This window comes from Canis aureus, chromosome 1 (assembly GCF_053574225.1).
Source record: "Canis aureus isolate CA01 chromosome 1, VMU_Caureus_v.1.0, whole genome shotgun sequence".
Classification (NCBI taxonomy): domain Eukaryota; kingdom Metazoa; phylum Chordata; class Mammalia; order Carnivora; family Canidae; genus Canis; species Canis aureus.
Window position 1 is genome coordinate 14,710,953 of NC_135611.1, and position 25,321 is coordinate 14,736,273.

General features: G+C 46.8%; 1 protein-coding gene and 1 long non-coding RNA gene across 5 annotated transcripts in view; one reads left to right on the forward strand and one right to left on the reverse strand.

Annotated features, from left to right (window-relative positions):
• The first annotated feature begins 9,778 nt into the window (after nucleotides 1-9,778).
• LOC144310294 (uncharacterized) lies at nucleotides 9,779-17,361 on the forward strand. Its single transcript, XR_013376000.1, has 3 exons — nucleotides 9,779-10,084; nucleotides 13,470-13,523; nucleotides 13,851-17,361. It is a non-coding gene; the product is annotated as an uncharacterized LOC144310294 (long non-coding RNA).
• ZCCHC2 (zinc finger CCHC-type containing 2) overlaps nucleotides 11,684-25,321 on the reverse strand; it is a 63,625-nt gene continuing 49,987 nt past the window's right edge. Inside the window, exons 13-17 of one of the 4 annotated variants that reach the window (XR_013375990.1) lie at nucleotides 20,107-21,585; nucleotides 19,010-19,154; nucleotides 14,621-14,862; nucleotides 13,477-13,980; nucleotides 11,684-12,429 (exon numbers count right to left, since the gene is read on the reverse strand). Coding sequence is in view for 1 of the 4 variants with exons in the window: in XM_077891055.1 (XP_077747181.1) it covers nucleotides 19,087-19,154; nucleotides 20,107-21,585 (1,547 nt within the window). In the remaining 3 variants the exon portion in view is untranslated. Of the gene's footprint in view, nucleotides 13,981-14,620; nucleotides 14,863-17,065; nucleotides 19,155-20,106; nucleotides 21,586-25,321 lie in introns of those variants that run through there. The other 3 variants (XR_013375983.1, XR_013375979.1, XM_077891055.1) reach the window with 3 other exon arrangements.

A 25,321-nucleotide genomic window follows, 5' to 3' on the forward strand; every position in this document is an offset into this window, starting at 1 on the left:
TGTGGACGTCAGTGTCACAGGATGGAAGCAACCTAGATCCCTAGCCGACCGCATGACGCAGAGTCCCTGAACGACCTACTGACCCTCCAAACATCCTTTTTCCCCCTCCACCTGAGATGACTTTCGACTTAAGTAAGCGAGCAAGACTTTTATTGTATTAGGTCACTGAGCTGTTAGGGTTGTGTGTTAGTTGGCTTACCCTGACTTACATAGAAGGTACTCAGTAATTATGGTGACTGACTGTTCTAATTTCAGAGCCCAAGCTTTTAACCACTGCACTCTCTTAACTGGCCTTCTGAATTCTCTCTCTTTTTAAGATTTTTATTTTTTGTTTTATTTTTTTTTTTTTTTGAGAGAGAGAAAGAGCATGGGCAGGCTGGAGGAGGCAGAGGGAAAAGCAGACTCCCCATGGAGCAGGGAGCCTGACACAGGGCTGGATCCCAGGACCCTGAGATCATGACCTGAGCCCTGAGGTAGATGCTTAACCGACTGAGCCACCCAGGGGCCCTTCTCTCCCTCTTTTTTTATAAAATTATTTTCTGGTTTTAAAAAAAGTACCTGCTCAGAATTCAACAACAACAGCAGTAACAATAAATACACTGACTAAAAATGGGCAGAGGACCTGAACAGACATTTCTCCAAAGGAGAAGTACAAATGGCCGAGAAGCACATGAATAGATGTTCTCGACATCATTTGTCAGCAGGAAATTCAAATCAACACCACCACAAGGTATCACCTTGCACCCATTAGGATGGCCATTCTCCAGAAACCAGAAAATAGCAAGTGCTGGCAAGGGGGTGGAGAAATTGGAATGCTTATGCCCTGCTGGTAGGAATATGAAATGACGCAGATGCTGTGGAAAATGGTACAGCAGTTCCTCAAAAAATTAAAAACAGAACTATCATATGATCCAGCAATTCCACTTCCGGATATAGACCCCAAATAACTGAGAGCAGGGCCTTAGAGAGACGCTCTGCTTTATTTACAACAGCCACCCAAGTGTCCATTGAGGAATGAATGGATAACCAAATTCTGGCACACACATACAGTGGAATATTATTCAGCCTCAAAAAGGAAGTAAATGTGGGCAGCCCGGGTGACCCAGTGGTTTAGCGCCGCCTTCAGCCCAGGGCCTGATCCTGGAGACCCGGGATCGAGTCCCATGTCAGGCTCCCTGCATGGAGCCTGCTTCTCCCTCTGCCTCTCTCCCTCTCTCTCTGTGTCTCTCATCAATAAATAAATACATTTAAAAAATTTTTAAAAAAGGAAGTAAATTCTGACAAGCCGCGTGGATGCCCCTGGAAGACATTATGCCCAGTGAAATAAGCCAGTCACTAAGACAAATACTGAATGCTCTAATTCACCTTCCACTCACCGGAGGCTCCTAGGGTAGCCAAATTCCCAGAGACAGAAAGTAGAAGGGGTTGAGGGGAAAGAGAAATGGGGAGCTGTGGCTTAGAGGCTACAGAGTTTCAGTTTTGCAAGCTGCGACAGCTCAGAGACTGGTTGCTCCCCTCGGGTTGAACACTCCCCAACTCTGTGTACCCTTGGTAATTGGCTAAGATGGCAAATTTCATGTGAAGTGCATTTTACCACAAAAATTGCGGTAAATAAATTATTTTTTTTTAAAAAATAAATAAAGTTATTATGTGCTTATTTTTAAAGCATGGCCAAATATCAAGGAAGTTTTTATTTTTATTTTATTTTTATTATATTTATTTATTTATTTATTTATTTTAGGAAGTTTTTGAAAACATGATCCTTGCTCACTCCAACAGAGATTACCGCTGTTGAGAGTCTTCACGTAGCCCAAATGGAGTGCTTCTATACAACACTGATTCAACTGCATAAAGCGAAAGCCCAGTCTTGGTGGAGAAAGCAATCCTGTTACTCCTAGGGTGAGAATTAGCCCACTTGTTGCTTCCCGGCACACTCAACCGCTCCAGTATTCCTAAGTCTTCACGTTTGAATTTGGTGAATATTGTCTCTATAACAAGAAGCACAGAAGCCTCGAGACAGAAGCCAGCATGTGAACAAATGATGAGTTCTAGAGTGAGGGCCATATAAATTGATACCTGGGGCATTTCTGTCTTTCATTTACACACATATTCATTGACTAAATATTGGTTGATCACCTACATATGCTAGACCTTGTGCTACAGGTTCAGGAGATGGCAGGTAATAGGAGAGGACACTTACCATCTAGTTGGGGGAGAAAACCTGTAAACAAACAGAAACTGAGAAGTGCTCTGGGGAAAAAAAGGGGGACAAGGTTGTGCTAAGGAAAGGAAGGAGGTGACATCTAAGCTGAGACCTGGAAGATGGGCATGAGCTCCACAGCAATGCTGGAGACCCAAAAGGACATTAGGTCACTCGTGAACAGACAAAAGGGATCTAGGGGTGAGGAGGTCAGAGCAGCCGTTACCACTGGGAGGGTGTTGGCTCAAAGCACGAGAGCCTTCTGGTGAGCTGGTGTCTCTATCTGGGGGAATATATATGTACAGAGTTGTGTAAAAATTCACTAGGCTTCAGACTTTAAAGTTTGTGTACTTTACTATATGAAGATTATAGTGTAATAAAAATAAAATAAAATAAAATAAAATAAAATAAAATAAAATAAAATAAAATATCCCTTCCCAAAAAAGAAAAGAAAGGGCAGAGGAGGGTGTGGTGGGCTTTCCAGGTGGAGGGAACAAAGCCCTACAAGGGGTGGGGGTGATGGGGGGGGGAGATGGGATGGCATGGGGTGCTGTCCTGGGTGTGAGAACAACAGCAAAGCCCAAGTGCGACGCAAGGACCCGGTGGTGGGATGAAGCTGGCCACACGTCACATTGACAGTGCTTATCCCTGGGGCGGGAATTAGGATTGAGGCTCTGAGACCAGGGATTTTAACTGTTTTACTCTTTAAAAAAAATGTTTTGAACATCTCTCTTTGTTTTACATGTATCATTTTAAAAATAGATAAATGAGACCATTTGCTTTTGCTTTGTTTTTTCCTGCCTTTCCAATTGTTGTTCTAAGGAAGTTGATGGCTTTGAAGGGCCTTTTCTTGTCTCCAGGGGGAAAGATCCAGGGGTGTGAAGCCCCTCGGGATTTCTTCTCATCAGGGCTGCGGTCCTAAAATGTCCACTCGGAGAATCATCATTACTTGATTCCAGGAAGAACAAGAGGGAAGCATGGGGGTGTGGGGTGTGGGAGGGTGTGGGGGGATGTTTCCTTCATTCATTCATTCATTCATTCATTCATTCATTCATTCACACTCACCCAGTGCATAGGTGTACAGGACAGGCCTTGTCTTGCAGACATTCATTCCCGGCTCCAGTCTCTCCCTTCTCAATTCACAGTGGACCCAAATGCTGAGAATCCAAACCTGAGGCAGGTGGGGTTAGGATCCTGGGGGATGGAGGAGGGAAGAAGACATCCGAAAGGCAAGATTTCCCTGCATGGGGGCATGGGTGGGGGGGCCTGTCCCGCTGAGCCCCCGGAGGCGGCTGAGGGGAGCCGGGCTGCACTTCCTAACCACCAGCCCTGGGACGCAGCCTCGGGGAAAGGGCCCTTTCTCACCTTCTTCCAGGAGCCCGGCCTCCAGGTGCTTGCGGGCTCCAAGGGTGCTGGCAGCGGTGGGGGCCCCCTTGTCAGCAGCATTTTCTGGAGTTAGCATTCTCTGTCCCTGTATCCCAACACCCCCGGGAGGCAGCCTCCTCTGGGAGTCTCTCTCGCTCCTAAAAGGGAACTGGAGAGGCTGGGGAGGGGTGTCCCCAGTAGACCAACACCCGGGGAGTCGCACCCCCACTGCTCCACAGCCAGCCAGGACCTCCTTGGATAGGGGAGACACGACCCCAGACCCTGGGCCGCCCGCACCCTCCTGCAGCCCCTGCGCCCTCAGGCCCCGCGCGACCCTCCGTCTCCCGTGGGCCTCCACGTGTGGTCTCATCCCAGTGCAGCACCAAGCCCTTGGCCCCAACGGATTCTGTTCAAATGGGTATTTCCAAACACATATATTGGAGGAGAAGGAGTTGCAGGCAGAATGTGGTCACAGTACAGGCTGAGATGACTCTGCGGCCAGACTTGGGGACAGCAGGCATCCTCTGTCCTCTCAACTCCTTCCCTTTATCCAAAAAAGGCCTGATTTCTAGAAAAGCCCAACTCTTCCTCCATTGCATTCTGGAATCGGGGTGAGAATCGCCCAGTTGCAGAAGCCAACTCGAGTGGCCCCGTGGCCCTGCAGTTACATTCCTTGTCCAGCACAAGGAGCCTCGGGCACCCAGCTGCCTCTCCACACCAGCGGGGTTCTTCGTAAGCCTGGGTACAGGATTTCAGCACTTTAGAGCATCATTCTCAGGGCGCCCGGGTGCTCAGTGGTTGAGTACCTTAGGCTCAGGTCGTGATCCCGGGGTCCTGGGATCGAGTCCCACATCGGGCCTGCTTCTCCCTCTGCCTGTGTCTCTGCCTCTCTCTGTGTGTCTCTCACGAATAAATAAAATCTTAAAAAAAGAAGCAGCAGCATCATTCTCAGAAGGGGCTGTGGCTTCCCCTGGCCACACAGAATACGTAAATTAGTTGGGGGGTGCACCTAGTTTGAGGAACACAACAAGAAAGCAAAATAGCAATGCTCTCCATTGGTACAACTGAAGAAATAGGCATGGTTAACACGAGTCCCACAATTATAATTTCTACTTATTTTCCTAATCATCAAAACCTAGATTCCCAGCACCAGGACACCTGGGTTTTCCTGGTTCTGGCATTTTTTTCCCAATTCTATGGAGACTTGGGCCCACCCATTCCCGCTTGCTTTCATTTCCTCCATCCAGTTTGAACCAAAAGATTTCTAAAGGAGATTGAACTTTCTACAATTCCACCGTTTGCTCCCTCTGCATCCCTCATTCCTCAGCTCAATTCATCTAGCAGGTGGTTTCCTCCACCTTGGAGCTCAGAGCCTCAGGACCTCCCCCTTTCCCTACCCTCAGCAGCACCTGCCACCTGGCCCCTTTCTAATGATCTGTCCTGAATGCAGATGACTGCTTGACAAAGTCCCTCCCCTCCATCATCCATTTTACTCTGTAGACAAGAGGGGCAGCAGGCTCTTTGGCCAGGAGAAACATCCTCCTTTATTGGAACTTCCTGCCAGCCTGGAACAGGAGATGCCCTGTCTGTTCCAGCACTATTCAGTAGAACTTTCTGTCGTGTTGGAAGTGTTCTCATCCAATATGGTAGCCACTAGCCAGTGTGGCTATTGAGGACTAGAAGTTTGGCTAGCCCAACTGAATTTTAAATTTTATTTAAACCTTTGAAGTTTTAACAGCTATTTTGAGGTATAAAAGGCATCAATGAACTGCACATAGAATGTTAAGATTGATGTTTTGACACAGACACCCATGAAACCATTACTACAATCAAGGTAGTGAATATACACCTATCATGTCCAGAAGTTTCCTCATGTCCATTTGTATCCTTCCATCCTTGCCCCCTCTCCCTGCACCCCCCCCCCCACACTCAGGCAACCACTGATCCGCCTCCTGTCATTAGACAGTAGTTTACATATATGATGTGGGACATCATGTAGATGGAATCATGCTCTGTACTCTTCTTAGGGGTGGGGAGGGTCTGGCTTCTTTCAGCAAAACTATTTTGAGATTCATCCATATTGTCTCGGTTTGTTTCATTTTATTGCTGAGTAATATTTCATTGTTTGGAGATAAAATTTCACCTGTTGATGGATACTTGGGTGGTTTCCATTTTTTGGCTATGAATAAATAAAGCTGCTATGAGTATTCTTGCACAGATCTTTGTGTAGACATATGCTCGCATTTCTCTTGGGTAAATTCCTAAAAGTAGAATGGCTGGATCATGGTAGGTGTTTTGTTTACCTTGTTAAGAAACAGACAAACTGGGCAGCCCGGGTGGCTCAGCGGTTTGGTGCCGCCTTCGGCCCGGGGCCTGATCCTGGAGACCCGGGATCGGGTCCCACGTCGGGCTCCCGGTGCATGGAGCCTGCTTCTCCCTCTGCCTGTGTCTCTGCCTCTCTCTCTCTGTGTCTCTCATGAATAAATAAATAAAATATTAAAAAAAAAAAAAAGAAACAGACAAACTTTCCCAAAGTGGTTGTACCATTGTACATGCCTGCCTGTTCCTCTACAAACCAGCCAACAACTGTTATGGTCAGTCTTTTAATTCTAGCCATTTCTAATGGGTCTGTAGGGGTGTCTCACTGCTGCTTTAATTTTCATTTCCCAGCTGCCTGATGATGTGGAGCATCTTTTCATAGGTTTGACATTGGTGTATCTTCTTTCATAAAGTGTTCATATCTTTTTGCACTCTTTGTATTATGTTGTTTTCTTATTATTGAGTTTTGAGGGTTCATTACACATTCTAGAGGCAAGTCCCTTATCAAATACATAATAGGCAAATATTTTCTCCCAATTGATGACTTGTCTTTTTATTTTCTGAATGCTTTTCAAAGAGCAGTTTTAATTCCGATAAAGCCCAATTTATTAATTTAGTCTCTTATGGATCGTGTTTTCAGTGTAGCACCTGAGAAATCCTTGCCTGGACCAAAGCCAGAAAGGTTTCTTCCCCCTATGTTTCCATCTTTTTACATTTAGATGTATGGTCCATATTGAGTTAAACGGACCATTAAATGTACTATTTTGTATATGGTGCAAGGTGGGGACTGTTCACTTTTTTGAATATGTATATCCAATTGTTTCAACCCCATTTATTGAAAAGACTATCCTTTGTCCACTAAATCACCTTGTACCTTTTATTGAACATCAGTTATTGGTATCTGGACTCTCATATTGCACTGATCTACTAAAATATATATTTTTAAATTTATTTATTTATTTATTCATGACAGACACACACACACAGAGGCAGAGACACAGGCAGAGGGAGAAGCAGGCTCCACGCAGGGAGCCCGATGCGGGACTTGATCCCAGGTCTCCAGGATCACACCCCGGGCCGAAGGCGGCGCTAAACCGCTGCGCCACCGGGGCTGCCCAATCAACTAAAATTTAAACTTAAATAACTACCTGTGGCTAGTGGCAACCAAATTGGACATCTTAAGTTTAGACTGTGAGCATCTCAGAAAAGGTCCTGTTTCTAAATCTCACCAGAGAGGGGCGCCTGAATGGCTTAGTGGTTGAGCGTCAGCCTTGGGCTCAGGGAGTGATCCCAGGGTCTTGGGATCGAGTTCCGCATCGGGCTCCCACAGGGAGCCTGCTTCTCCCTCTGTGTCTCTCATGAATAAATAAATAAAAATCTTAAAAAAAAAAAAAAAGCTAGTCGTTACCATTACATCATGTGAAATGAAAGCAGAAGCGGGAGACATTCTATACTTTCTGAAACCCTGTTTCTCTTCTTCAGAGAGACTTTCCTGTGTTTTCCTGCAGGTCTCAAACACTTGAACTTTAGGACATTTGGTAGCTGTGCAGGTTCTGGCGCTGTTACACACATTTTGCAGAGGAGAATTAAGGTATTTAAATATTTGTCCAGAGTCACACAGCTACTGCAACCCCTATTTGAAGCCGGAGCTTAATAACTGGCTTACTTATCCTACTGCACACGTCTCTGTAAACACACTGAGGAGCAACTCAGTCTCTCGTGTCCCAAATACGGTTAAAGAAGTTATGAAGGGATGTCACTGTAGGCCTACGGTTAACCCTCAATTAATTTATTATATTATTATATTAATTATAATTAATTTCTAAACTTTATGCTTTTGACTTACTGATTTTCAAGATCAATGTACATCTGAGCAGCCTGAAAGCTTCTGAGATGTCCTCGCTCAAGTCTTCCCTGGGCCCTGGAGTCTGCATGTCCCAGGCTACCCAGATGGCCCTGGGATGGCACTGGGAGAGGCATCACCACCCACTGAGCTCCTCCTCCTTCTCTCGACTTTCCCAACTGTGTTCAATCAAAAATTACGGCCGTGTTTGCCAGACAAACACATCTCCCCTTTCCATCAGGTGGGAAGGCTGATTTAGAGGGAACTGGGATTCAGAGCCAGCTTGGCAGACACAATGATTTCTTTCCCCTGGGGCCATACACTTTCTCTTTGCTGTGCTTCTCAGTAAAGCCATATTGAAAACGTGTATGTCTTAATATCGAGCTTCAGAGCAGATACTCTGGGAATCTGAAGCCATAGGACAGCACATCAGTTTGTCATGAGGTGAGTGGGGTGGGAGGAGGGTTCTGGAGACTCATAGGAAGAGCCCCTCTACGGAGCACAGCTTCCCTCCCACTGCCAAGCACGGATTTCCCATCCTGTGAGACTCGGGCAGGATTTATGGCCCAAACCATTGTCTTTTGTTCCTCCGGGGCCCTGTGAAGGTCTGTGTGTGTGTTCCAGAAAGGAGTCACAACAGCTGCAGGCCTTGCCTGATCCTGGCGTTTTAAACCTGGCTTACTCCTTCTTTTACTGCGCATGTCTCTAGAAATAAATTGGGGGAGGAACTCAGCCTTTGTGTCCCAAATAAGGTTGAAGAAATTATAAGGGGATGTCACTGTTGGCCCACAATTTCTGACTTCCGGGCAAGTAATTAAACTAACTGGTTATCCCTACAAGGAAGTGACTTGGAAGACCCCAGGGTCTACTGCCACCGCCAAATGATCTGTGCCAGCTCTGGGTCAAGGGCTTGGCAACCACTGAGGAATCCAGTCCTGGCACGTTGCTGGATGCATAAGGAAGTGCCCCTGGAGACCGCTTGGTGTGCATCTGACAAGAATAGTGACCAAGTGAAACCCCCTGACTGGCTTCTCTCAGGATTCCCACATTTCTGTTTCATTGCAATAGAAAGAATGAAGCATCAACGGAATGAAGAGACAAGGAGAAAAATCTTTTCAAAACTCATATCTGACAAAGGATTAATACCCAAAACACACAAAGAATGCCTTAAACTTAACATAAGAAAACAAACAACCCAGGGGATCCCTGGATGGCTTGGTGGTTTAGCACCTGCCTTTGGCCCAGGGTGTGATCCTGGAGTCCCGGGATCGAGTCCCAGGATTGAGTCCTGCGTTGGGCTCCCTGCATGAAGCCTGCTTCTCCCTCTGCCTCTCTCTCTCTATCATGAATAAAATCTTTTAAAAAAAAGAAAACAAACAACCCATTTTTTTAAAAAATTAGCAAAAGTTCTGAACAGACACCTCCCCCCAAAAGATGACAAACAAGCATCTGAAAAGATGCTCCACATGGTACATCATTAGGTAATGGCAAATTCATGCAATAATACACTACTATGTGCTTACTAGGACGGCTAAAATCTAAAACACTGATATCACCAAATGCTGGTGAGGACGTGGAGAAACAGGAACTTCCATTCACTGCTGGTGAGGATGCAAAGTGGAAGCCATGCGAGATGGAGGACAGTTTGGAGGTTTCTTATAAGGCTAACCCTATCTTACCACATGGTCCCGCAATTGCACTCCTCGGTATTTTCCCATAAGTTGAGAATATATGTCCACACAACACCTGCACATGGATGTTAAGGGCAGTTTTTTATTCATAATTGCCAAATCCTGGGAGCACCCAAGATATCCTTCGGTGGGTAGACGGATAAACTTTGGTCCATCCACACAATGAATTATTCAGCAAAAAAAGGGCAAGAGCTATCATTTCATGTAAAGACACAGAGGAACCATAGATGCAAATTACCCTGCGAATGAAGCCAATCAGACAAGGCTACGTCCTGTATGATTCCAACTATGTGACATTCTATTCTAGAAAAAGCAAAACCATGGAGACAATAGAATGATCCGTGGTTGCTGGGGGTGGGAGGGACGGGTGAGGAAGCAGAGAGCACAGGGGGCTTGAAGGGCGGTGGAACTGTTCTGTGGGAGACGGTGGTGGTGGGTACATGTCACACGTTTGCCATAACACGACCCTGAACCCTAATACGATGAACTTTAGAAATCGAAGTATCAGTATTGGCTCATCCATTATAAAAAGGAAAGATATAAAATACACGTATGGGAGGATTACGATCATATGAAACAGAAGAAGCTAACACAAACCGAAGGACAGACGGGGCAGTCTAACCCACAGGAAAGAGGCATTCCTAATTCTGAAAGGCCCTAAAACAGGTAGGTGGGTTTGGAACAAGAAAACATTCCTGAAGGAAACGTAACAACGTGTGGAGCTCCCGATGTGCTCGCTGGGCTCGGGCCGGTGTCTGTCTGAGCTCCACGCTCGGGCCCGCGGGCGCACCTGTCACCTGCGCCTGCGGGGAGGGAGGGAGCTGGGGCTCCGCTCAGGCGGCAGCTTGGGATCCAAACCGGAGCACGCCGGTCGCTAGGGGCACCGCCTTTGACGAACCGCAACTGGCCTGAGCGTGGACGGGTGTCCAGGGACCTGCTTAAATACAGTTGTTCTGTCACTCACTGGTTGGCAGGTGGATCCCTCGGAAACGCTGGGAAAGCGCTCGCCTGGCGGTGCCGGGTCGCCCCGGAACCCCACCAGGCGCCCCGGGCGCCGGCCTCGCCTTCTCCGTCCCCACGAGTCCCGGGAGGCGGCGCTGCGGCGTCGGCCCGGCCTGCACCTGGGCACCCTCGGGCCGGCTGCTGTGGGTCGGCGGCGGGACGGCGGGAGCCCCGGAGGCGGGGCGGGGGGACCCGGGACCCAGCCCGCGGGAGGCCGCGGACGCCCAGGACCCGGCGGGCAGCCTCGGCGGCGCCCCCTGCCGGCCACGGACGCGCGCTCCTGGCAGGGAGGCCCCGCCGCCGCCGCCGCCGCCCCCCGCCCCCCGCCCCGGGCTTGGGAAGGGGCCCGCGACCGCGCTGCAGCTCCGGCCCGGCCCGGCGCCGCCCCCCCCCCGCCCCGGGGACCCCAACTGCCAAGCTCTCTGGTGGCGACTCCTGATCCTGCCGCAAGGACCAGTGGTGGCAAGAAAAAAAAAAAAAAAACCACGTTTGCTTTTCGGGCACACCCCGCTCCCCACCTTCAGAACCCGCGCGGCGTCATTCCCGCCCTTGCCGGCTCTGCTTTGCTCCCCCGCCCCCCCCGACTTGGGCACCCCATTCCGTAGGCCTGAGTTTGCAGAAGGGAGTCAGGAACCTGGGGTTTTGCTTGGGCTCCTCGGGGGATCCAAGGCCGCACACACCGCGCCAGCCCGCAGAAGGCAGGATTTTCTTTCCGACCCGCTCCCCCGCCCGCCCCTCCCCCTCTGCCCCCCCGGGGCGCCGCCGCAGCGCTTCTGCAGCCCCTCGTCAAGGACCAAGGACGCTGTGTCCCCCGCCCCGCGCCCTTGCTTCTTGGCCCATTGGCCCAGGGAGAATGCTGTGGCCTTTGAGGCCCCTTCCCCAGTTCTGGGCTGCCAGAGTCCAGCTCTCCACTCCCTGTGGTCCCCCGCTTGTCACCAGGTCACAGCCAGGTGTGCCCCTTACCACACTCCGAGGTCGCAGCCAAGGGACGTCTGCTAAGCGGCTGCCTGAACGTGGGCAGGCCCGCTCCCGCACCCCTCGCTATTTCTATTGTGCCAAGAAAACAGCACCAAAAGGACGCAGTGCAAATTCCTGCAAATTCCTACGCTCACACTTCAGAACTTTAAAGACATTGGAAAGTGTCCTCTTCATTTAGATGAGGCTGATAGAGGTCAGGGGTCAGCAAGCTTCTTCCATAAAGAGACTGTCACTACTTCAGGCTCTGTCCTAGGACGAAAGCAGCCGTAATAACACATGGATGAGTGGCTGTGTTGCAATAAACTTTATTTGTAGACTTTGAAATTTGAATTTCATATAATTTTCATGTGTCATGAAGAGTTACTCTTTTTCGACCATTGAAGATGTAAAAGCCTTTCTCATCCGTGGACCTTAGGTGTCGCCAGTGTGCAGGCTATGCCTAACTCTGTTTCCTTCCGCACAAGACTCGGGAATATGAGCTTTATTTTTTGACTGAAAGGCCCCACAAATAGAAACTTTTATCAATACAAGGAGGGATGAACTGAGCAAGTCAGGACGGGGGGGGGGGGGGGGGGGTGTGTGTGTTAAGCAGGAACATAAAGCGCTCTTCAGTTGGATCCCACAGCCAGCACGCTGGTTACACTGCCACCTAGTGGGGTCTCCTCAGGGCTGTCCCCCAAGGACCTGGAAAATTCTCCCTCCCATCAGCTTACTGCCCACAGTTGGGGTTTGTGTTCCTGACCACACCCAACAAGGACTTCAAATCCGTTAAACCAAAAGTAAGTGTGAAGGCAAAGAATTCTAAAACTTCAATAAACCCCTTAAAATGAAAAAGCAAGATTCAAGTCACAGAATTTCAAGATCATTTAGTTCAATCTCTACCATCTTTTCCAAGTCAGCTTTCGAGTAAGAAAACGAAAGGTCTAGGAAGACCAGGTGTTCAAGACGACAGAGTTTAAGGTAGCACCTACCTGCGAGTCCCACTGGCCTGATCCCATCACAGGAAGCGCTGTACCATCACGCTGACATGCCTACAAAAATCCCACGACATAGGTACATAGCTATAGAGGAGCCCAGTGGGTACGAGCCCTTAATAATTGCTCTGTGCCCTTGGATACTCAGCCTTTGTGCCATTTCCCCTACTGTAAAAATGGACGCGGAAATGGGCTAGTGGCATCTTGGGCAATAAGGTATTGGCTACCGTTATGAATTTCTTGAGCACCTACTATGTGTCAGACACGGAGTGCTTTACGTATTTTGTCAATTTGATCCTCCTCTTTTATAGAGTAAATGTTTCCTCCATTCCGTCAATGAGCCGGAGAAAGGTCATGTGTACTGTGGGTGGGTGCCGGGAACAAAATCACGACGAATGCCATCTCTTCTACAAGTTCACTTGATGACGGCACCCGGGACACAACTGAGTGACCATGTTACAAACATGACCCGGCCCTGATGTGCTAGCAAGAATGAGCACTGAGGAACAACTAGGTAACTTGGTGGCATCCTTAGCATTTAGGAAGGCTTTCGGGGCAGGGGTCACTGTCACTTCCTGCTTGGAGGTAATCTTGCTGCCGTCATTCTTGGCCTTTGGGTTGTTTGGGAATGATGGTAACTGGTAGAGGGAGTGCTTGGGACGGTCTACGTGTCGGAGCTTTAAACATATCAGCAGTTACGTGTCTTTGCTGCTCGCCCTACTTCTTTTCTGCTGTTTCTCAAGTTCTGCAGCCTCCCCGCTAACGGAATATTCACATAGTGCTCAATTTATCGAGATACCTGAAGATAATTAAAAACTCAGTGTTCCAACGGAGGATATTTGCGCATGTTTAAAACCCTGGACGTAGGTGAGAGTTGCTTCCCCTGAATTTATCAGAAACAGGCAAGCGCTTAACAGCTACTTCTGAAAGTCCCGGGTTTCCCATCTCTGCCAACTTTCCCTCATCCCACATCTTCAAGTCCCTCAACGAGACACAGAAAGGAGATGCTCGGACCAGCTAGGACCCAGCCCCCATCCGCTCTTGTAAGTCCAGAGGCCCCAGGGGTGTTAAGATCATGGGTCTCTTATGTTTTACAGGGCTTACCAGGTCACTGCCCGGGTTCAGCAGAGAAGCACCTGTCGGGGCAGGAGGTAAGCTGGGGCCTGGTCTTCCCCATTGGTGTGTCTCTGGCACTCCCCCCTGCTGGACTCTGAGTTCCAAATCTGTAAGATGGGAAGGAGGAAGGTCCCATGCCCTCCACACTGTGCTGACCGATCGGCACGGGGGAGAGTGCAGAGGAAACTGTCAAGGACCATCAGTGCGTTTCAGATGTTTATAATAAACTTTGAATGCGATGACCGATAGAGGAGATTGCTCAAATTACTTTTATGGCCAGCTGCCTGCATTCTTTAAGGTTTTGGGCACAGGCTTACAGTCTCAAATGTTTTCTGCCTTACGTTCAATTTTCTCTAAATTAGGTCAGTGGGAAAGAACATCTGCTTGCTGGCATTGTCCGCGTCCCTCACCAGGTGGCGCTGCTTCCCGATTAGCAATTTCTTTTGGTGAGAGGCTGGCTGAGACCTCCATTTACCACGGACCCAGTTGGAGCTGCAAGAGGAAAAAGAAAAAAAAGAAAAATGAAGAACCACCGAGCCCCCCCACCACACCCCACACCCCCCCACCACACCCCAATTTCAAGTAGCAAAATGGGGTCTCGGGAGAAGAGCTCTGGGGACGACGAAATGCGGTCACTGGCCAACAGCGAGCCTGTGGGCCGAAGGGTCTGTGACTCGCCCCACTTTCCAGAGCAGGCAAGAGGGAGCCTACATCCCCCTGTGCTCCCGAGATGGACAGACTTTGCAAACAGAGTCCAGGCAACGTGTACCCCCACTCCAATCCAGAGGGCTCGCATTTTTCAAGAGGAATTTAAGAATTAGGTCAATTTCTTGAGATTCGGCAAAGAAAGTTACTTCCGCATGTTATAGGCACAATCGCTGCGATTTGTAAGCAGTGATAAAATGCTGTTAGATTGCCCTTCGGAATCCAAACCGTGGAAGCCAATGTGCTGGGAAAGGACAGCGCTGCCCTCTGTGCATGGTCAATGTAAAGGGCCCCCCGCCCCAGTGACACCTGCCTCTCAGCCCTTGGACCCTAGAGCCCTTCATTCTCATAGCTCCACCCCCACCTCCAACGCCCCAAAAGGAAGGTCCAGACATACAGTGACCATGTTTTCCTCACTCCCCCACACCTCATTTCCCTGAAAATAAATGGGCCCTTCTGCGGGGTGGCCAGGGTGGGAGAAGTCAGCATTTCTCTTTATTCTTTTGAGATGAAGTAATGGAAGGGTTATGGGGTTGAACTACTGTCCCAGCTTGCCTCCATTTGGTTTCACTGCCTTAACCTTAGAGTGCTTTTGTAATCAGTATGTAGAATTGAAAAAAGGTGTCTTCCAAGCTCAAGTGGATGATGCTCTTAAGTACTAGATGCTACCTGTCAAAAAAAAAAAAAAGATTATTTTACATTGTGCTTTAATCTTTATGGAATCTTCTCAGAAAAATTTGATTTTTTAGCACTTACATAAAGTTAAATGTGGATTTGCCTTGTAAATGTACTTCTTCTACTCCAGGGTCGAATAATCAGGACTGCACGACTCAGCCCAGAGCTGCCAAAATTTGGTAAGCTCCCCAACGAGCGTTGATTTTTGAGGACAAGGAATATTTTTTTTTTTTTTTTTTTTGGACAGAGCTGAAATAACTAACTTTAACAATAAGGCAGAAGTGTGTTTGCCAGGTTCCTCGCCACCCAAAGGACCGGATCACTGCCCTCCTAGACTCAGGTCTCTGTGTCTTAACCAGTAACCTCAATCTTCCTTTTCATCAAAATCGAATTCAACGGATATCTGAGTGCCTTCCTGGTGCTGTTTCATAATGCTGGACCTTTTGCATATATTCATCCATTTAACCCTCACAACCACAATTTAAAATAGTCTCATTTTCTGTCCGGGGACAATGAAGTTCAGAGGCCCAAGGCCTCTTCCAGCCCCGCTCTTCCTGCTGCCTCACCCACACCCTAACCAGTGTCCAAAGGGCCAGACTGTCCTTCCTCAACCATCCAAGTTTCTTTAAATACCATCGTTGACATGCTCCTCCTCTCTTTAAAACTTGGTAGTTTCTAATTTTTCAATCAATATCACAATCTCCAGCCTGAATCTTTCTGCCTATTGAACCACAAACCTCACAACTCTTTCAAAATGTTCCCTCCCCTGCCAAACTGCCCTGGTTTCTTCCTCCCACCTCCCCAGCCACAAAACACTGACGCGGTCCTGGGCCACCTGCCCCAGGGACAGTCCAAGCCCTGCCCCTCTTCACAAGCCCTTCCTCCACAGAGCCAGGGTACCCTTGCTTGTCCTGTGCCACGCCTTCCATGGACCGTCACATCAGTTTGGGAGGATGTCAGGATAGGGACAGAGGGACTGGATCAGATGTGGTCAGCCTGTTAATCACTTGGAAAATGATTTGGCAAATCCTGGAAAACCGAGTATGTCAGTATGTCCTACAGCCTGGCACTTGCACTCCTGGATTTAAGGCCTCGAGAATTCTTGCACACGTGAACCAGGAGACTGGTAGCAAACAGCTCCCGTGAGAGCAAAGAAAATGAAAACCACCCAAATGTCTGTGGACAGAATGGATGCATTGTGACTGTGTGCGTGTCCCCCTATGCAATGGAACACTGTCAAGTTAGGGAAAATGAATAAACTGTAGGAATGTAACATCAGGACCGCAAAACCAGATGAGTAGAGACAATCACAGAAGACTACGAAAAAGACACCTTTTCTATAAAGCTCGAGAAAAGGAACACACTGTTCGTGGGAGGGAGGAGGATCTGAGACGGGAGAGAACCAAAGCACAGGAATGACCAAGCATTGGGCAATGGGCTCCTTGGAGCAGCAGAGGACGGAGGGAGGAGGGAGGGGGCTGGGGAGGGGACAGGACCAGTGCCTTCGGCAGCCTGCGTGCTAAGGAGGGCAGTTCGGGACGTGTGCCCCGGGCAGGTGCCATCGGCTAAGGGTAAAGCTGTGCTCTGGACACCATCAGGGATCCTGGGACGGTTCCAAGCCCGCTGCCCAAATGGACCCAGAGGGAACCTTCCCTAGGTGGCTCTGGACAATTGTCTGCTGCCTTGGGTGCTGAGCCCCCAAGTGTCCACTACTGAGAATGCTGGGTGACAACTGGAGGGACCCCAGCCATCGGGACCAGCCGATGACTGGACTACATGCTAAGACCATCTCCCCGTGAATCACCGAGTACGGGAAATGGACTCAGGACTGGGTCAGAGAAGACAGAGCCAATGGAGTCAAGGCTACTCCCTACTGCATGTACTGAGAGCTGCCTGGAAACACAGTCCTTAGTAAGATGCCTGACAAAGTAAAGCAGGTTCTCCCCACTTCCAGCCAGGACAGCCTCCCCCCGCCACGCCACTCTGGGCCCACACAGGAGACCCACGGTGGGCCTGCTGGGGACGAAACACTGAAGAACCAACACCCAGATGGTAAGAAAACCTTTGCGATTCACTGCCCCGCACTCCAGGGGAAAAAGGGCTGCTTTCCTTAAAGAGAGAAAACGAATCACCATGTTCGTGATGTCCTCCTACTTTCACTTTTAACAAAATTTGCAATAAACCACAATTCTTAAGCTGTTTTTCATTTTTTTTTATTGCTGTTAATTCAAGGAAAAAGGGTTGCATAAAATCCAATCTGTTCTAGAAATATAAGTGGCCTTTCCAGTACATAACATTTCAAATATCAAAGTATATGGTAAACATACAAATAAGGAGAAGGTAACATACCTCCTATGTACAGTACAGTATCTTAAATCATAAAATAAGCTCCATAAAGTACAACTGGCAAGTGATTCACAATGCGGTCCATACGTGGCTTATCAAAACTCTCACTGGAACAGCTCAACTGCAGCTTAACAATTAATTTAATAATGTGGTCCAAAAATACCCAGATCAAATAAAATATATTTAATCAAAATAATTTCCTTTACTCGAACTTTTTTCTTTTTAAATTAAAGCTTTCATCTACCCCTTCATCCCCACCCCCTTTCCCCTTTAACTCCCACCCTGAAAGTTAGTTTCAAATGTACATTGCTGCTATAAATATAAACGCTACCTATGAAGCATTAAATGAAGCTTCTTTTTTCTTCAAGTTTTTCCTTTCGTCTAGCAATCTGTTAGGCTTCTGAACCAAGACCAAGTATTTAAGTTCCTCTGCTGTATACCAACGTTACTTCACACAACAAAAATCTGTCATTTCTGCTCTGTACTGAGGAATGGGAAAACAAAACCAGCCCCGACCCCAAACCTAGGACTATACAGTGGTAGTTGCTCATTGCTGTTGAATGCAGCAGTTCCAAAAATACACCCAGTCTTCCAGATAATCTCAGTGCACTTTAGGAAATCAAAAATTACCTGGAAGCAATTTAGTACATAGATTGGCTTTAAAAAAAATTTTTTTTTCTTTAAACAGCAGCATTAAACTTAGTGACATGACACTGACATGATTAATACCATCTTAACACACTCAGAATTCAGTCTTTCACATTATAATCAAGCAAAGTGGTAAACTGTTATCAAAGTGACTTTGCTACGAGAGACGGTGAGGGAACAAACCTGACTTTTGCAGAAAGCAGAGCTTCTGCTCAGATTGCAATAAACATTTTAAACACAACGTAACACTGCTACAGTTGGTGTGAGAAAAGAAGAGATCTTTACTCAGGTAGTGTCTCTTTAGCACGACACAATGGTAGACTACAAGTGAAATCGGCTGTCGACTTTCGTTACAGACACAGACACACAGAACAACACTCACACTAGTTTGTTCACTTTATGTCTCTCTGAAGCAACAGGCTAAAAAAGTATGATGAAGTAAAAAGTTTCGTGGTTTTTTGTTTTTTGTTTTGTTTTTTTTTTTTAAGAAAAAGCTCTTTGTCCACTTCAGACATCCTATTTTTTCAGTTTCATATGGTTTTACTTCTTCCTCTCTCTTCCACTTTATTTTTTATTTGGACCACAAGCACTGCATATATGTGTTTACGTGATGCTGTTTTAGTACGTATATACACACAATTTGGGGACTTGATTTCTCCTTTCAGATTAAGGTGAAACATTTCACCTTCGATTTACAGGCAAGGCAGGTTACGGAAGCGTGGACCGCTGCATGGCCAGCTGCCCCTGCCACAGGCTGCTGGAAGGAAGGTGACAGGGAGACGTGTGTCCTTGAGGGTGAAAGTGAGAAGAGCATGGAAGAAGTGAAGTTTCTCTTTTTCAAAACCATATGACTGTCACCAGTGTTGTAAAAAAAGGTCAAATACACAGTTTTAAAGATTCAGTAAACATTGCACACAGCAAGTATTCAGTGTAAAAAAAAAGCACAGCAAACATTTTCCTTTTGATAGTTTGTCTGGATGTTTAAATTACATGTATCATACAGATAAGCCTGTTGTTGAACCAGGAGACCAGAGGCTCAAAAGCAATGCATTCTTTTTTGTTTTGGACATCAGTACAAGAGAAATGAAAACTCCCAACTGCATAGAAATCTAGGAAATGTAGAGACAAAGAAACACAAATAAAATACCTTTCCTCTCCTCCCCTCCACACCCCACCATGACTCCCCCACGCGTCAGGGTATTAAGCAGTCAAGCTTTACTTGTTTCACTCTGCAGAATCCAACGTATCATTAGGAGGGGGGAGGGGAGGTGCGTATCTCAGTCTGTAAGTGCCTAAAACGGGAAAGACAGAAGTGCTAAGTCACTGCTTACAACGCAACGCATCACAAACCACTACAAGATAGCAAACGGGCATGCCGGCAGAAGGCAGCTTCCTCCGCGCCACTACGGTTCCAGAATGGTAAATACGAGTTACCTTCAAGGAGTAATGTGACGTGTGTGCTTTAAGTGCAACCTAAAGCTATCAAACTCAATCTTCCTTTCAAAATGCCAAGTATACACCCGCAACTCAAGACTTTGTTTTCCCCCTGGATGAGATTTGGCAAAATGACAAAAGCAAAATCCAAGGGCAAGGTAACAGTCTGACATCTCCTCTGCTGAACTTGCCATCTTACTCATACTCATTTAAGAACATTTTCTTGTTTCTGGCGGTAATGACATTAAGCAGAGTTCAAATAATTCCCTTGCTCCCAAGCCAGTGCTTAAATATTTTGTTCCTGAAAATGCAGTAGCATTTTTTAAGCATCTGCTGGGAGGGAAAAGGGCACCATGAGGGAATGTGCATGAGGCCAGCTGGCTACGCATGGATGGACTAAAGAGTAACTAAAAATCCTACGTGTCAGATGCCTGCATCACTTCCTACTTCTTCTGTATTTAAAAATTTTGCATATTCTATGAAACGGGATTGTAGCTTAAAAAAAAAAAAGTGCTGCAAGCAAGAGATTTGACATTATATAACGCAAACTCCCGTCATATTCCTTCCAAAGTGCCTTAGTGGTTTATTGTGCCTTCCTTGGAAACTGAATTCCTCTCAACTTCCTCGTGCTGTGTGACCTGGGTCTACGCTAGGTTTTCCCATCTGCATTTTCGGATTTGTCACTGAAAGCACATCATCGGTCAATGAACACACGCCAGCTCTTTCTGCCACAACAGGATGACCGTGCTCGGTAAGGTGGGGGGGACGGGCACATTCAAAAACAAGTCCTCTGGGAGCTCTCATGATTACCTTGTTGACTGGCCTCCATGGACGACTGCTTGCACTCCTGTGCGTAGTGTCCGCTCACACCACAGTTGTAACATGACACGTTCCCGTTCTTCTTGGGCCCCGAGCCGCTCGCGTTGGCAACTACGTTCGGTGCTGGGTACACAGGATAGAACCGCCCAAATCCCGCCATCTGCTGCATGCCGTAGTTGGCTTGGCTCCCCATGACTGGGTCATGCACCAGTCCGTTTGCATAAGGAGTCTGAGGCAGAAAAAAAGGAAGTTGGTTTCCGTTGCTCTGATGTGCTTGGTTGAGGTAGCTGCCATTGCAGATGGATGGCAGAGTAAAGAACGACGGGACTCGGTACATTGGTCCGGGCATCGGATTGGGGTAATAGTAACTATTTAGCTGAAGGTTTCCGTTGGTCCCACAGCTGCACCTTCGCCCACAGGAGCCGCAAGGCCCCGAGCCCAGCTGCTGCTGTGGCGGCAGGACCGTCCCGTTAGCGTTCGTGCTGCCCACCGCGCTGATGTACGACGTGCTGTCGCTCTGCGCGGTGCTGTGGGTCAGGGCGGGGCTGGGGCTGGGGGCGGGGCCCGGGGTGTGGGTGGGCACGGCGGGCTGCCCGGTGGCCGGGGCCTGGCTCGGGGCCGACGTGGCCGCGGGGCTGAGCACGCTGGAACTCTGGCCGGGCAGCACGCCGGCGGCGAGGGGGGAGCCTGGCAGGGTGTAGGAAGCTGGTGGCTGGGCGGCTGACAGGCCGGCTGCTGGGAGAACTACCTTCACATTGGCAGGCTGAGGGACGGTCCCAGTGCTTCCCTCGATTTGAGGCACCATTTGATTTAGTCCTACCACTTGGGATGCGGATTTTGTGATGGGGTCCGTGGTAGCAACAGGAGAGCCCGGGAAGGTCCCTGGGCTGTGGACGGGAAGAAAGGCAGTGCTTGGTGACCCGAGGCTCAGACTTGCGGGGGCCTGCTGCGGGATGTTCACTGGGCAGCTCTCGGAAGACCCCTGCGGTGGCGCCAGCTTGAGCCTCTGAATCGTGAGGTGTAAAGCGGGGGCGCTGCTGTGGGGGAGGAACGCTGACGGGAGGGGTAACGGGGAAGCCAGTAATTCAAGGTGTTTCTCTGACTCTCCAGTAGAAGCTGTCGGTCCCAGGATTCCAACGGGGGTAGAATTTGTGGATTCCCTTATTGCAGAAATAGCAACGGGACTGGGAACGAGCATCCCTATCGTCTTGCCATCAGCCGATTTGGGTGGAGGAACGACCACGTCAGACTTCTGGGCACCATTGTGCATGACACAGTGTAAAGTTGGCATAAAAGAAATATGCTGATACTTGGGTGCATTTAGGGGATCTTCTAAAAGGCCTCCGTTGTCGCTTCCTAATGAAGCAATCTGAACAGGTGGCTTGACAGTGACGGTCTGGTTGACAGAACCATAGCCTGTAAACCGGGTTGTTGACGGATTCCCAGAATCCTCAGAATTGCTGTCTGTGTCTAAGGGAAACAAATACAAACAGATGTTAGAGCATGCATAACTCCCAACTCTTGCTAGAAATCAATTCTAAGTGTATCTATTTTTTTTTTTAAATTAAAGTAGATTCCACGCCCAGTGTGGAGCCAAACACAGGGCTTGAACTCATGACCCCGAGGATCAAGTTCTGAGCTGAGATCAAGAGTTGACACTTAACTGACTGAGCCACCCAGATGGCCCAAATTTTAAGTATATCTAAAATGAACTCTGCAGTTTGAAACAAGGAAATATGTCCCTCGGTTTCCTGATCACCAAGCTGACTTTCGTTTAATTTCCAGCTTTCTATGGACTTTGTTTAAAAAATGTACAGATTTTGGAAAAGGCAACACCGTGGTGATGATAAAAAGACCAGTGGTTGCCAAGGATGGGGAGTTGGGGGCAGAGACAAAAAGGTACAGGGGACTTCAGGGCAGTGAAATGATCTGTATGACACTGTAATGGAAAATACAAAAATACAAAGTATTATACATTTGTATAATGGGCGCCGGGTGATAATAACGTATCAATGGAGGTTCATAATTGGTAAAAACTGTAGTGCTCTAGTGAGTGCTGCTAACGGGGTGGGCTACACACGTGGCAGCAGAAGTACATGGGAAATCTCTGTACCTTCCTCTTCATTTTATTGTAAAGCTAAAACTTCTCTAAGGAAATTAAGTCTTTAATAATAAAAAAAAAATCCATGGAGAAATGAGCAACAAAAGTTTAACTGGAGCCTGAATGAAGTACAATATAAACACTGAGATTTATTTAAGACCACCTTATTATTGAGAAAAGGATTGAATCTTATCAATTTTAGGCAATTCACTTGATATGTATTCTGCACTGCCCAACCCAAGGTCTTCATGTGTGTCTCACACACATGATACAACGTAAAGGAGCCCAGTCACAAGATTATCCCTCAACCCAAATATCTAGAGATAGGGAACGGAAGAGAATGGAATAAATATTCTTACTTTTATTTCAGGGGGAAAAGAAAATGTAAAGTTACTGTTATTAAAGTCCTAAAACAAACGGTGTTAGAAAACAGGCAGCAACACAAACGTAAGAGCACTGCCACTTCTCCCATGACAGAAAAGCAAAGAGGCAAATACAAAATTACACTTCATATGGTGTTATTGCTGCAGTCACTCTTATGCTTGTATACAGAAATAGCTTCAATCTAGATTTCCCCTGGCTTCCTGACTTCTGGTATAAAAAGGGCAAAAGAAGTCTAGTTCATAATTTGTAGATATCATAAACCCAAATACTGCAATAATATGTAGGAAGACCATGCAATTAAATGTAGTGCCTATTTTAATATCTTTTTTGCTCATAAATACAAGCAGAACTATATCACTGCTTAAAATGTTTACATATATTAAGGTAACAACTAGCTATAGTCAATGAGGATGTTAAAAAGTTTGGAAACAATACTCAAAATAAATAGTAGTAGCCTACCTCAAGAAAGGTTAAACAGAACCTGCTTAGTTACACGGAATGTCAACAGTGTTACTAACTCTATTATAATCTAGAAAGAAGAGGTTCAATTTATGAGTAAGTGGTTCTAGCATAAACTTCCCTTAATAACTGAGGTGGTTCCTTGCTAAATGTTTCAAAACAAAAAGTATCCCAAAACTAGTAACTTATTCAAGGCATTTTATCTGTATCTGTAACCATCATAGGAATACACAGTTAAACATGTAAGTCCAAAGACAATGTACATAATCATTTTTCAGGTATTTAACTAAATTTCCGTATAAATTGGGCTGTCTTTAAATCTTAAGTCACAGCAAACGGCCTCATGAATTTAAATGATCCCAAATGGTTTTCTGAGCATTGTTAAGGACTAATCTAGCTAATTAGAGATGGTCTCTCCCTTTTTTGCTTTGGCTTTCAAAAGTATGAAGTCTCACAAAACAAAAACCCCATTATGAACAACAGAACAACAACAAAGTCACATGCTTTTTAAAGCAACCTTTTCATACCCTCAAATTTCTAAAAATGATTAAAGCTTTTTACCACAGTGGATATTTTCCTCCTGCTGGTTTTAGATATCACAAATGATTCTTCATTTAAGGAAGGCTCAATTTAGTCACTTGATAACTGAGCCTATCTGAAAAAGGGCAAATTCCTCCATCCAGGCCACCAACTCACCCTATCTGACAGGAAGGGGAGGCTGCAAAATAGCCCAAGTGTACAGATGTACTCCTAACAATTCTGACAAAGAGGCCAAGTATGCACTATTAGCCTAATAGCCCCAGGATTATTATTTAGTACATCCTACAGAATCAAGCATAGCATGTGAAATCAAACACACTGAAAGCTATTCTATTCTGGACAAGGCATCAACATTCTCTCATTTAACCTTCATTAAGAACTCTGGGCAATTATTTCCATTTTTTTTTTCTTTTTCATGAGGAAAATGCAGATTAGAATAGTACTACTGCCTCAGATTAGAACTGGTGGTAGAGTCACTATACACTACATTTTATAGGACTTCAAAACAAGTGCACAGTAAAGACTGACTTTAATTGTACAAGATGCAGCAGCATTACTGCCAAAGCTCCCTAAGACATGGCCTGATACTCTAACACAGAAGCTAAGGTCTGGGAAAGAGCTATACACGGCCCAGGAAGAGGCCACACATGGCTGAAATGCTGTGGTCTAAGGCTCTCTATAGATCTTTGTGGCCCAAGAAAAATCATTATTAATACTTCCCACTAGCATGGTGTTTAAAACCAAGATGTTACCAATCAGATGTCTTTATCATGTGTAAAGAATGATATCCTCATTCAACATACACTTTTTGAGATCTCATTTCCAGAACGGTAGGGTAAGGATCTCTGACACTCTACTCCTGCATAAAAGGAACAAGAATCCTGAAAAAACTGTCAAAATTGCCTCTTCAGAAGTCTGGAAATTAACTAAAGGCTTACAGGAATCGGAGTGTTTATTCTAGAAAAGCCTTTGAATCTCTTAAGAATAGTGAGTGCTGTGGCATTTTACTTTGCCCTAATTCCAGTGTACTTTTCTCCAGCTCAGAAGTAGCTTTACAAATGAAAACTTTTACACCTACAGTAGCCATATAAATGAGCAACCTAGCAGCCACTAGAAGAAGCATGGGTTTGGGGCTATCTAAAAGCCCTATCCCCAAAGAAATGTCCCTGTTGGTCTAGTAGTTTTGAGCTCATTCTATGTTAATAGCTGCTTACCACAGGGCATTTGTCACAATCAATCAGCAGCAAATGCTTAACAACCTGGCCACCTGAGGCAGCATTACCAGTTGGGGCTAATAAGCTGACTAAAAAAACCGTAAAAGAAAAAAAACCTAAAGAATGAGATGTCCACAGGGAGCTCCCCCCCCCCCCCCCCACAGGGAGCTTTGAAAAGCTTTCACACATTCCTGAAAATCTAGAGGCCATGCTTATGTCTAGGGCTGTATGTAAGCCTGGGAAAGACCTGAGAAAGCCTGCACTCTCAATTTTGGCTGACTCTGAGCTTCTCTTTAAGGAGGAACTGAAGACACAATACATGCAGAAAACAAAGGGCAAAATGGCAGATGTGAATCCTACATTATCCGTAATTACAGTAAAATCAAATGGATTAAACACTCTGCTCAAATGGCAGAAATGGGCAGAATGGCTAAAAAGCCATAATACAACCACATGCTGTCTGTAAGAGATACGTTTTAGATTCAAAGACACGTATAGGCTTAAAGTA